The 12,159-nt window shown below is 32.6% G+C and overlaps 1 protein-coding gene across 1 annotated transcript; it reads left to right on the top strand.

Moving 5' to 3' along the window:
• Positions 1–5,825: 5,825 nt before the first annotated feature.
• On the top strand, positions 5,826–11,916 carry PGLCT (plastidic GLC translocator). The gene is made up of 14 exons (XM_039047165.2): positions 5,826–6,289; positions 6,488–6,749; positions 7,775–7,889; positions 8,057–8,124; positions 8,412–8,544; positions 8,620–8,719; positions 8,821–8,933; positions 9,663–9,756; positions 9,857–10,010; positions 10,391–10,537; positions 10,637–10,710; positions 10,795–10,883; positions 10,980–11,094; positions 11,475–11,916. Exons 2-14 carry the CDS (start codon positions 6,503–6,505, stop codon positions 11,655–11,657), a joined length of 1,632 nt encoding a protein of 543 aa, XP_038903093.1. The 5' UTR covers positions 5,826–6,289; positions 6,488–6,502; the 3' UTR covers positions 11,658–11,916.
• Positions 11,917–12,159: the final 243 nt, after the last annotated feature.

The following is a 12,159-nucleotide window of genomic DNA, read 5'->3' as shown; positions in this document are numbered from 1 at the left end:
GAGGTAAGCGTGTAGACGATGGGGTAGGAGACTGCACGATTGGGTTGAGCGTATAGGCGACAGAAAGTACACGATAGGATGTAGACGATCGGGTTGGAAGTGTACACGATAGGATGAAGACGATAAAGGAAATTTGCTATACGATATGTAGAGAGCATAAACGATAGAGAAAATTGATTAAGACGAAATAGATGGATGGATAACTTTTTATAGATATGGATGTCAACACATCTACCTTTCCTAATAATTTTATAGACCATTTACTGTAAGATAAAACACTTAATCCATCTACCTTTCCTAATTAATTTTTATAGAGAGAATTACTATTCATTGTGATTTATTTGATGATTTGCTATTCATTCTGCACACTTAATCCAATATTTCACTATGATTTATTTTTCGTCAGTAAGATAGAACACACTTAATCCAACATTTATGTTGATTTGCTATTCATTCTGCACGTTTTTTTGTTCTCTTTTGATGTATTGAATGAGTTGATTTTCTACATTGTGATTTATTTCTAAGAATTGTTTATTATAATTAACTAATGATGGGATAAAATATTTCGTTTATCATGCAGATATGAATGACATACAATCAGCTATTGAACAACAAATTCTTATTGTATTGTTGTCATATTTAGAGATAATAAAACAAGCAATGAAAACATCTTTTCTATTGGTAGTAATACTATTGTATAAAGGACAAACACGTGACAGAATTATGAGTGGAAGTTCTTTCTATAGGCATCGAATTAGACAATTAAATTTTTTTCGTTTAATACATAAGAGTGATTTAGCATGTTTTGAGATGACACGAATGGATAGGAGATGTTTTACTATATTATGTCATATGCTTAAAACAACTGGCAAATTAAGAGGCACGATACATGTAGATGTTGAGGAGATGGTTGCAATATTTTTACATATCCTTGCACATGATGTTAAAAATCGTCGACATTTTGCACGTTTAGGAGAAACAATTAGTAGACATTTTAATATAGTTTTGAACTCTGTGATACGACTACATGAGTTATTACTTAAACATCCTGAGCCTGTTTCTGCCAACTGCTTGGATGAAAAATGGAAGTGGTTTAAGGTAATTTTTGTTTTATAGTTTTATTCATGTTTAAATATTAGTAGGTGGTTTAATTAATTTAAAGTCTTCTCTGTATGTAGAATTGTCTAGGTGCACTATATGGAACCTATATTAAAGTCAATGTGGGTATTCTTGATAGACCTAGGTATCGAACCAGGAAGAATGAAATTGCTACTAATGTCTTAGGAGTTTGCTCCCAAGATATGCAATTTATCTATGTTTTACCTGGATGGGAAGGTTTAGCTTTTGACTCAAGAGTTTTACGAGATGTTATATCTAGGAGGAATGGATTAAAGATTCCAAAAGGTAACATGTTTGATATTAGGATTGGTATGTAGTTTGGATTAGAAATACTTTGTACATACATTCTTAAGTATTCAATTGGTGTATTTAGGTTGTTATTATCTATGTGATGCTGGCTATACAAATAGTGAAGGATTTTTGGCTTCTTACAGAGGACAACGATATCATTTAAATGATTGGATGCAAGGATACCAACCAAGACTCCACCTGAATTTTTTAATATGAAGCATTCATCTGCAAGAAATATAATAGAACGAGCATTTGGGCTATTAAAAAGTCGATGGGCTATTCTTCGAGGGAAATCTTACTATCCAGTAAAAGTTCAATGTCGTATTATTACAACTTATTGTCTCATCCATAATCTTATAAGAAGAGAAATGCCTGTAGATCCGTTAGAAGAAGATGAAGTTGGAGACACTCATTCAAGTACTTTTGACATGGATAGTGATCGAATAACACATGTTGAGAGTTCAAATAAATGGACAAATTGAAGAGATAACTTAGCAATTGAGATGTTTGAGGAGTGGAGGGGCATTAGATATTAATACTAGGATGTATTATTATGATGTAAACATGCACCTTGTTATAAGCTTTTATGAAACATTATGAACTATTATATTGCTACTTATTTCATAATTATGATATGTGATGTATGTTTTGATTTTCATACTATGTTACATGTGAAGTTTTGAGTTTTAATAGTCTAATATGTGATGTGAATCATAGATATGGACGTCAACAAAAAATCTACAGCTGGTTCGAGTAGGTCGAAACATATGTGGAGTAAGATAGAAGATGAGAAATTAGTAGAATGCTTATTGGAGTTATCGAACATTGGCACATGGAAGGCTGATAATGGTACTTTCAAATCAGGATTTCTCAATCAAATAGAGAAATGGATGACCGAAAAAAATTCATAATTGTGAAGTTAACGCTCAACCACACATAGAGTCTAGAGTTAAACTGTTGAAGAAGCAGTACAACGCAATAGCTGAAATGTTAGGCCCAAATTGTAGTAGCTACGGATGGAATGATAAAGAAAAGTGTATAAAAGTAGAAAAAGATATATTTGATGAATGGGTAAAGGTAAATGTAGATTTTTTTTATTGCTAGTGTATTGTTATCATGTTATTGTTGAAATGTATTAAAAGTTGATTTATATTTATTTTCACAGAGTCATCCAAATGCAAAAGGACTGAGAAACAAGTCTTTTCTGTTCTACGAACAGTTAGCCATTATTTTTGGAAAAGATAGAGCCAATGAACTTAGTGCAGAAGGTCCAGTTGACATGTTTGAAGCAGTAGAGCGAGAAACAGACAACAATAATTTTTGGAGAGAAATGGATGGTTTTTATGTGCCTGATCCACCAATAGTTGGAGGGGAAGAAGTGGATGGACCTACCTCAATGAGTGAAGCGGCAACAAATATACAATCTAGTGCACATACATCAAATAGGTCTAGTAAGAAAAGAGCAAGAAGTATGGACACATTGGTGACGGTAGTGAATGGTCTTGAGAATGTTATGAGCAGTCATCTTTCAAGCGCTAATAATAACATTCAAGAAATTACTATGTTTTATCGACAGGTAGCTGAACGAGAGTATATAAGAGAAGCACGTCGAAACTCATTAGTTAGTGAAATTAGAAAGGTAGATGGATTAAGTGTTCGACAAAAGGTGAGAGCGGGTAAGATTATCACTAAAGACCAATCTCAGATTGATTATTTCTTTAATCTTCCACATGATGAAAGATATAAATTCATAATGGAGATTTTGCAAGAAGACGTTCATTCTTAAACTGTGGGAATATCGTAGTATCTTCTATGTAATAGGAGATTTTATAACATGTTATACATGGACAATTATGTGTATATTTTGGTGCCCTTATCAAATGATGTGTACTCCTTATTTTGAGCTAGCATGTTAGTGCTTGCTAAGTATCTTCATTTTGAATGAATGTTGCACTGTACTCTTGTGTGTAACTACGAATATTGACATAATATAAATGCTTATTTTGTCTACGTTTAGTATTTATACTTTGATATTGGTTATATAACATTTTTGAAATAAAATTTAGTGTAGCTGCCTAAGGTTGTTTTTAATAATTGCATAATAAAAATAAAACTGCACAAATTAATTATTTAAAACCAATTAAGGCAAGTTTTTTTTATTAGTTATATGATTTATAATTGCACAAAATTTTGAAAGTGATCACACAATTTAAACAAAAATAACATTTACTTAGGTGATCTAAAAATATTCCCATGCAACACCAAACACATGTATTACTTATTCCTAGAAAAATTGATAACATTTCTTACACAACTAAACATAGTTATCTTTAATTCCCACACATACTATTCTCAGGTATTGTTTTCCCATGCACAACCAAACATAGTCATTTTTTATTCCCAATAATTTTATTCCCAGATATATAATTCTCATGCATCCTTAATTCTTGAGCATTGAGAAAACCTTAATCCAAATGGCCCTTGAGTGGAGTGATCGATAGTTAATAAATATTGATTAATTTAATTGAAGAGTTTAACTAATTAATCTTATATCATTAGAGTTTCTAATCTGCGAGTCTATAAAGTCCTCAGATAGTAATAAGGAATAATTTGAATGCCTCGACTTGGTAAAAAGGAATTTTATATTAAATATACAAATTACAGCGTGTAAAGTAAAGAGGTAAATTTATTTTTACCGTGAACGTAAAATTATATAATCTGTTAGTTAGAGCAGCGTACCAAGTTTGGAGCGGTTGAAAGGTTTCCACGTGGACTGGAAATGAAGTTGTCAGAAGTATGACGTGGATCCACGAAGGCACAACACAACAACATATATTGTCTCATCTCCTTCCATCACCAAATTTATTAAACTTATCCCCAATTCCCTAATTATCTACATCTTTAAATCTTTAAATTAATTGAAATATTATTTTTTACGTCAAAATTGCCCCTAAAATATCAGTAACCTTCATAAAGAGTTAGATTGAACATAATTAAAATGTAAAAATAATAATTAAACGCAATATTCTAGTCCTAGTCAAAGGTTAAACTAAAAAAAAATCAAATTGACTATAATTATCATACTTAAATATTTTTTATTTTTAATTTAATCTTTAAGCTTTTAAAAGTTATATCAATGTTTTTTTATTTCACAAAATGGAAAATAAATAAAAAAATTAGAAATATAATAATTAAATTATTATAAACTAAAGTTTATTTACTACATGTATAAAAGTTTTCGAACTAAAATATTTATTAACAAATTTTGTTTTGAAATTTAAAGTGTGAATACCACCACACTTCTTGTCAAAATAGTAAGAAGGCAAATACGTCTTCGATTTTTTTTCGTAATATTTGATGTATCTTTGCATTTTAAAATTCAAATATATGTTGAACAATAATATTTTAGTTAAAAAATTTCAATACTATATCAATTAATTATAATAAATTAAGAAATTTATTAATAGGAAGATCGAAGATAGTATGGTTAGAGTTTTTAATCGGACACCGTGTGTTTATTTCAAGTTATTAATTTTTTTTACGATAAAAAATCATTGTTTTTAAGTTAAGAGGAGTATAGTTTATTAATAATTTACACATATTTTTTTAATAAATAAAAATTCAAATCTCCATATTTTCCCTTTGTTATCGGAAAAGAAATCTATGATTTAAAAGTTGTATATCGATTTTTAAAATTAGATGGTTGTTTGTTAAATTTACGAAATTTCTGGAAAAAATTATATTATTATTATAGTATGAAAATTTTTCTATACCACATCTATTAATTGTTGCCATAAAAGTATAATTTAAAAATGATATAGGGTTCAAATAATAAATGAATGATAACTTAATATATCATATGATGATGTGTCAAATTATGAATGAGATAGCCGTTACTATCCAATTTTCTAAACATAAAATCTAGCTCTACTCTCAGGAACTTATATTATTAATCTCTAAGTTCAGAAATTTATCTCTTAACTATAGTATCAAATATTTATCACATCTTGATATTTCCATTTGATATCGACACGAGACATTTTCATCAACACGAGGTGTGAAACAACATGTCTATCCACATTTTTATTAATCTAATATCGACGAAGAGTGAAGCGACATTTTCATTTAATTGTAAAAAATTCATGAAAAAACATAATAAAATATCAATAAGGTGAATATAATATAAATAATAAAAATTTTAATTTATTTAAAAAGTATATCTGATTTATTTATTAATTTAAATTTGTTATTTTTATATTTTTTACACAAATTCTTTTTAAATTTGTTAATTTAAATTTTTTACATTTTCATCATATTTGCATAAATTTGTTAATTTAAATTTTTTATATTTTCATCATATTTGCATAAATTTGAGACTTCTATATTTAACCATTTAAGTTTCATCTCAACTACATACAGTAAAAAAGAAAAAAGAAAAAAGATCTATCGGCAGTTTGTTGCGAATTGCGATGGCTCAGCGTGGACTCAACTGTCGAGTAAACAACGGGATCTTCATCTTTTCGAATCATGTAAAGGTTAAGTTAATTAGTGCATTTCAACGAAGAAAAATTTATGAGCAATCCGATCCGATCCAATTCATGGAATAGAGAAGCTTAATAAAGAAAGTGGAAAGAGCCGTAAACAATCGGATTCTTCTGTTTGGTTTACTTTCCTTTCATTTTTCTTATCGGTTCTGTTCTTAGTAAAACACCCTTCACTCTCTTTTCTCTCTCCTTTTTGCTCTTGCGGATTCTTCAAAGCATTTCTTCGCTGTCACTGATAAAACCCACTTCAGATAAAGAAGAACAGATTGAAATTTGCTTGCAGAGTCTCCAATCAGAAATCTGCTAAACGATTTGCTTTGTGGGTTTCATTTCGGGTATGTGCATTTCTCTCTGTTATTTCCTTTCTCTGTGAACATGGAAGATCGAACCATTTGGTTGCTTTGCATACACACAAAGGAGTTAAGTACCCACTCGGGTTTTGGGGGTAAATTCATTAATTTAGTTTTGAATTGGTTAATGGGGTTTCATTAATTTATGGATTTGACTTTTTGGGGTGTGTGGAATTTTCTCAGTGGGGTTAAGAAAGAATGCAGGCTTCGGCGTTGGTCAAAAGTGGCGCAAGTTGTTCTTCTGGGTTTCAAAACCGAAGGGTTTTGGGGGAATCTGGAAGGCGTTTGGGATTGGGAAGCCTTCGAATGACTGAAAGAAATGGTTGCTGTGGTTTAAGCTTCGGCTCTGAAACCATGGAGACTGAGATGAGACGTATTCGACTTGGATTTGATGGCATTTCTCGTCCTTCTGCTAAATATCAGTCACTCAAGACACACGCTTATGGTACTCTGTCTATCTTTACCCTGCTTCATTCAATTGGGTTTTGAATTTTTTATTCACTCCATTAGAATGATGTGATGAATCTCAATGTCACTTGAGGAATTGACTTTGACTTAACTGGTTGCCACTTTGGGTCCACTTCGTCCAATCTTTGTTCTGCTTCTACTTCTTTTTCTATGTTTCTTTGAACTTGTTTTGCTTCACCGTAGTTGGTATTTAATTGTCTGTTGAAGTGTGTTCACATGTTTCTCATTTGATGGGTTAGATTTCATCCATGGGTCACTACCTTACTGTTCTATACGTTGTACGACTGTATCCTCGAGTTCTAAGATTTCATCCATAGGTCCATGTTCATTGTATGTGAGTTTGGTGTGACTTTTGGTGTTGAGTAATAAAAAACATGCTGTTTGGCTGTGTGGCCAAAAATTATTTTGAAGTTTCTAATAACACTAAAAAAGCATTTTAAAGTGGATTTAGAATGCTTCTTCAAGTTCAAAGGCACTCTTATGGTCAGAAGTGATTCTTAAATTTCTAAAAGTACTTTAAAATGCTTTTAGACTGCTTCTTCCATAATGTCTATTGAGAAAGTGTTTTACCTATATTGTGTGTGGAATGGCTTTTGCAAATGGTGATTTTAAAACTGAAAGCGCTTCTTCTGTAAGTGCTTTTGGAAGAAACATTTTCTTCACATCTTTGTTTGACATTGATCAATCACACCTGTTCTTCAAAAGGTGGAATTCCATAACCATGTCTTGATTTTCATGGGCTTCTTGCAATAATGATTTTTTCACAAAGACTTTTTCGTTTATGTGGCATGATTTTTTTTCTAAAATACAACAAATGTGGGGTAGGAGAATTTGAACCTCCAACCTCAAGGGAAAGAGTATATGGCAATTACTTACAAAGATGTTTAAGGCTAAGATGATGTATTTTTGCATATTGATATTGAAGATCAAATTTATAACATAATACTTTGGCCTTTAATGAACAGGGCATGCTGTTGCCACTAACTTGTTTATATATTGCAGGTGAGGATGTGGAGGGTGTCGTTCCTGCCAAGCCTACAGGCAAATCTTCTGGAACTGTTCTGCCATTCGTTGGTGTTGCTTGTTTAGGAGCCATTTTATTCGGTTACCATCTCGGGTACCATTTTCATGGAGTAAATATATTTGCAGCTTCCCCCACCTAAAAAAAAAAAAAAAAAAAAAAAAAAAGAAGAGATCAGAAAAAGGGAAATGAGAGAAAAAAGGGTCAGTGGATAACTTATTATTCTGTTTAAGGTTTAAAGTTACATTATTTGTTTGTTTCAGGGTGGTAAATGGTGCCCTCGAGTACCTCTCCAAGGATCTTGGAATTTTGGAAAATACTGTCGTACAAGGCAAGGATTGTAATATATTTCAGAGACACTCTCTTTCTCTATCTATCTCATATCCACAATTTATGCATCTAATAGTTTTTAGAAGTATATTTTCACCCACATCACTTGCTTGATTTGATGAACTGGGAAGTTCTCTTACTACTATTTTCTTTTAAAGAAATTCTGGGAAGTTACTATTAAGTGTTTCTTGTGAATTTCAGAAACTAAAATTTATTCTAAGCTCTTATTTTCATGGCTTCTAGATGACTATCAATCTCAGCTTTCTATGATATGACATATTTTTGTAGGATGGATTGTCAGTACACTCCTTATTGGTGCCACAATTGGATCTTTTGTTGGCGGAACATTGGCTGACAAGTTTGGCAGAACTAGGAGTTTTCAGTTGGATGCAATCCCACTTGCAGTTGGAGCAATTTTATGGTTGGTATCTTATGTCACCGTATGGAAGTGTGGTCTTTTGAAGCAAACACTTAATGTGATGTAAAAAATTCGCAGTGCTACTGCCCAGAGTGTGCAAACTATGATAATTGGACGTCTACTCACAGGTCTCGGCATTGGTATTTCATCAGCTATTGTGCCACTTTACATATCTGAGGTATCTTTTATTAAAAGTTTGCGTTATATAAATTTTGATATTATTATCAAATCTCCATTTTTTGAGCTTATTTTACATCTTCTGTTGAAAACAATATGTAGATCTCTCCAACTGAAATACGTGGAACACTGGGATCTGTGAATCAACTTTTTATTTGTGTTGGAATCCTTACAGCGTTGGTAGCTGGATTACCTTTGGTAGGAAACCCTGCTTGGTATGTATAGTTCATATCTACTATTTTTCCCTTAATTTTTCTAGTGAAAAATATTTATGTTATAATTTTAAATATTCTTATTCATGCTTGTAAATTAATAAAGTCAGTTTATTTTATTTGTTTCTCGTTTCATGCTACTCTTTTTTTAGACTCTAATCCTTTAAATTTTATGAATCATAATCTTCAATGAATTTTTTTTCCTTCGATCATTGTTAGTTACATATATATATATATATATATTTTAAGTTAGTGAACTATTTACTTGCATATAAGACCAAAAATTTTGAATAAGAAGATAAAAGCATTTATATTTATATGCATATATTTGTGTTCAACAATATATTTGTGTTTCATGTTTTGTATTTGAATTACATTTGAGAAAGGATTGGACCAACATTTTGATTCATTAAAAAGTTGGTAGGAAGTCATTCAATATTGAAATGCATCTGGTTGATCTTTCATCTTTGTAGTGCCTCAAATGTTGTGAGCATTCATCTTTTAGTATGATTGTGATGCATTGATGAAAATTGTGGCTCAAGGTCATCCTTAATTGTTCATTGAATCTCTTTGCTTTGGAGAGTCGACATAGGTGAACTGAATTCATTTAATAAAAGAATCTGACTCTTGTTATATTATGGTGAGATAATTTATTTATATACATTTCATGTTGTGAGCATAACGTTGTGTATCCCTTTCAGATTATTATCATATGTGAATTCTTCTTATCAGGTGGAGGACAATGTTTGGTATTTCTATGGTTCCATCCATTCTATTAGCAGTTGGGATGGCAATATCTCCAGAAAGTCCACGTTGGCTTTATCAGGTTACCTACTGTAAATCACGAATTACTTTACCGGAACGATACATTATTTTCTAGTAATCCATAATAATGCATAAAGTGGAGTGGCAATCATCTTGTGCAGCAAGGGAAACTTCCAGAGGCTGAGAGAGCTATTAAAACACTCTATGGAAAAGAGAGAGTAGCAGAAATTATTCAAGACTTCACAGTGGCAAGTCAAGGTTCTGTAGAACCTGAAGCAGGGTGGTCTGATCTGTTTAGTAGCCGCTATTGGAAGGGTAATCTCAATAATTTGGTCAAATTTTACTTCTCCAACTATATTTGTGCTCTTTTATGCCTTTTTTTCGGTCCAAGTATTCGGCCTCTTGGGTTGTCTCCGTCTTTGATCACTCCAGTCGATTTGCAGTTAATGTTCTTGAGACTTGTGCTTCACGAAAATGAATTGGATGGTTCGTTATTGTCTGCCTGTGCTTTGTAGTAGGCATGAATATTGAGAAAAAGTTCATATCGGTAGTATTTAGAGAGTTTAGCCTCTTCAAAATCTTTTTGGGTTACTACTTTTATATTGCAGTTTCGGTTGGTATAGGATGCGATTTAATGCACTCAATATCAGATGATTTAGCCTTTTGCCAGTTCTTGCTAACATATTTTGTTGCAGTTGTTAGCATTGGTGCTGCACTTTTCCTGTTGCAGCAGTTATCTGGGATTAATGCTGTGGTATATTACTCGACTTCAGTATTTCGTAGTGCTGGAGTTGCTTCTGACATTGCAGCTAGTGCTCTTGTTGCAGCGGCAAATGTCTTCGGTTAGTTCTTAGTCATTTCTTACTAAGCCTTGGGATGCTAGCTTCTATGTATCTACATGTTCTTTTGTAAAATGAGATGAGTAATATCCTTCCTTCCAGGCACGACTATTGCGTCTTCTTTGATGGACCGCCAGGGTCGGAAAAGTCTTCTGACCATTAGCTTTTGTGGAATGGTATGTTATTTACTTATGTGTCCGCACGAGTGATTAATTCGAATATCTCTTGGGAGATGACATTATCCTTGGTTACTGTTTTAGGCTGCATCTATGTTGCTGCTCTCTCTTACCTTCAGTTGGAGTGCCTTGGCTCCCTATTCCAGCACTCTAGCAGTCCTTGGGACTGTGCTGTAAGACTTGCAGACATTATTCATATTCTCCGAGATGGATAGCTTGTATCTTTCTTTATCATGTTTAGATGATGACATTTGAACTTCATTTTGCAGCTATGTATTATCTTTCTCGCTTGGGGCGGGTCCAGTCCCTGGCCTTCTTTTACCAGAAATATTTGCCTCGAGAATCCGAGCGAAAGCTGTTGCTTTATCTTTAGGAACTCATTGGGTAAGTTTCTCGAAATAATGCCTTTCAATATCAGTGTACCTACTTGAAAGAGCTCTATATATCTTCTCAACGACACTTCCTTTGTGTTTTATTTCATGGCACATTGGTAAACAGTAGACTTAGACCAAGAGATGAGGATGCATAATAGGAACTAGATTATTAAGATTCACAAAGTTTGCTTTGCACCATCATTTTCTCCCTCATCCAACAAATGAAAGGAAATATCGTATGAGAATGAGAATGAGAAGAATAACCTAACCTAGCCATGCACACACGATATCAGGATAGATCGACTACACGGATATTTGAAGATCATAGCGTTTAATTTATTTGCTATCATATTGTTTGTGAATTTTACTGTATTGCTGCTCCCCTATCAGATCTCAAACTTCTTCATCGGCCTCTATTTCCTGAGCTTCGTAAACAAGTTTGGCATCAGTACAGTGTACTTCGGATTTGGCTTCGTCTGTTTGCTTGCTGTATTGTATGTAGCTCGTAATATCGTTGAGACAAAGGGGCGGTCGCTGGAGGAAATAGAGCAAATTCTTAGTGCCACAGCTTGAAGAATTTAAACTAGAAAGCACTCGGCAATAAGTTTGAGTCTAGATTTGAGTTTCCATCCGCTCAACCTCTGCAGATGGTATGCCCTTTTCTCTGATTTGTACCATCAAACTTCATTTTTTTTTTTCCTTTTGGGTATCAAGGCGTGAATGTTGATTGTTCATATTTGTAGCATTAGCTGGAATTTAGGGACATTAATAAAGAACGTTTGGACTCTGTCTTTTTGAACCATCTAATTGAATAAGTTGTGATGCTGGAGAAGTAGAATGTTCAGAATTAAGTTCTATTCAACTCTCAGATCTGAAGCAAATATGCAAGAAAACATTCTAGCTAAAAATCTTGGGTTTGTGGTCATAGTGCCTTTTAACATTTGTGGCAGTTGATGTGTTTGGCCCCAATTAAGGGGTTTTAATGTGTTTCTATATTATTTTGCTTTTAAAAAATGAATGCTTTTCTTTTTCTAGATTTGATTTTTTCCCCCTTCTTGTTCTTGTTCTTAGTTGG

This window comes from Benincasa hispida, chromosome 1, assembly GCF_027475165.1.
Source record: "Benincasa hispida cultivar pf3 chromosome 1, pf3_genome.v1.1, whole genome shotgun sequence".
NCBI lineage: Eukaryota > Viridiplantae > Streptophyta > Magnoliopsida > Cucurbitales > Cucurbitaceae > Benincasa > Benincasa hispida.
This window is presented reverse-complemented; position numbering and strand designations above follow the sequence as displayed.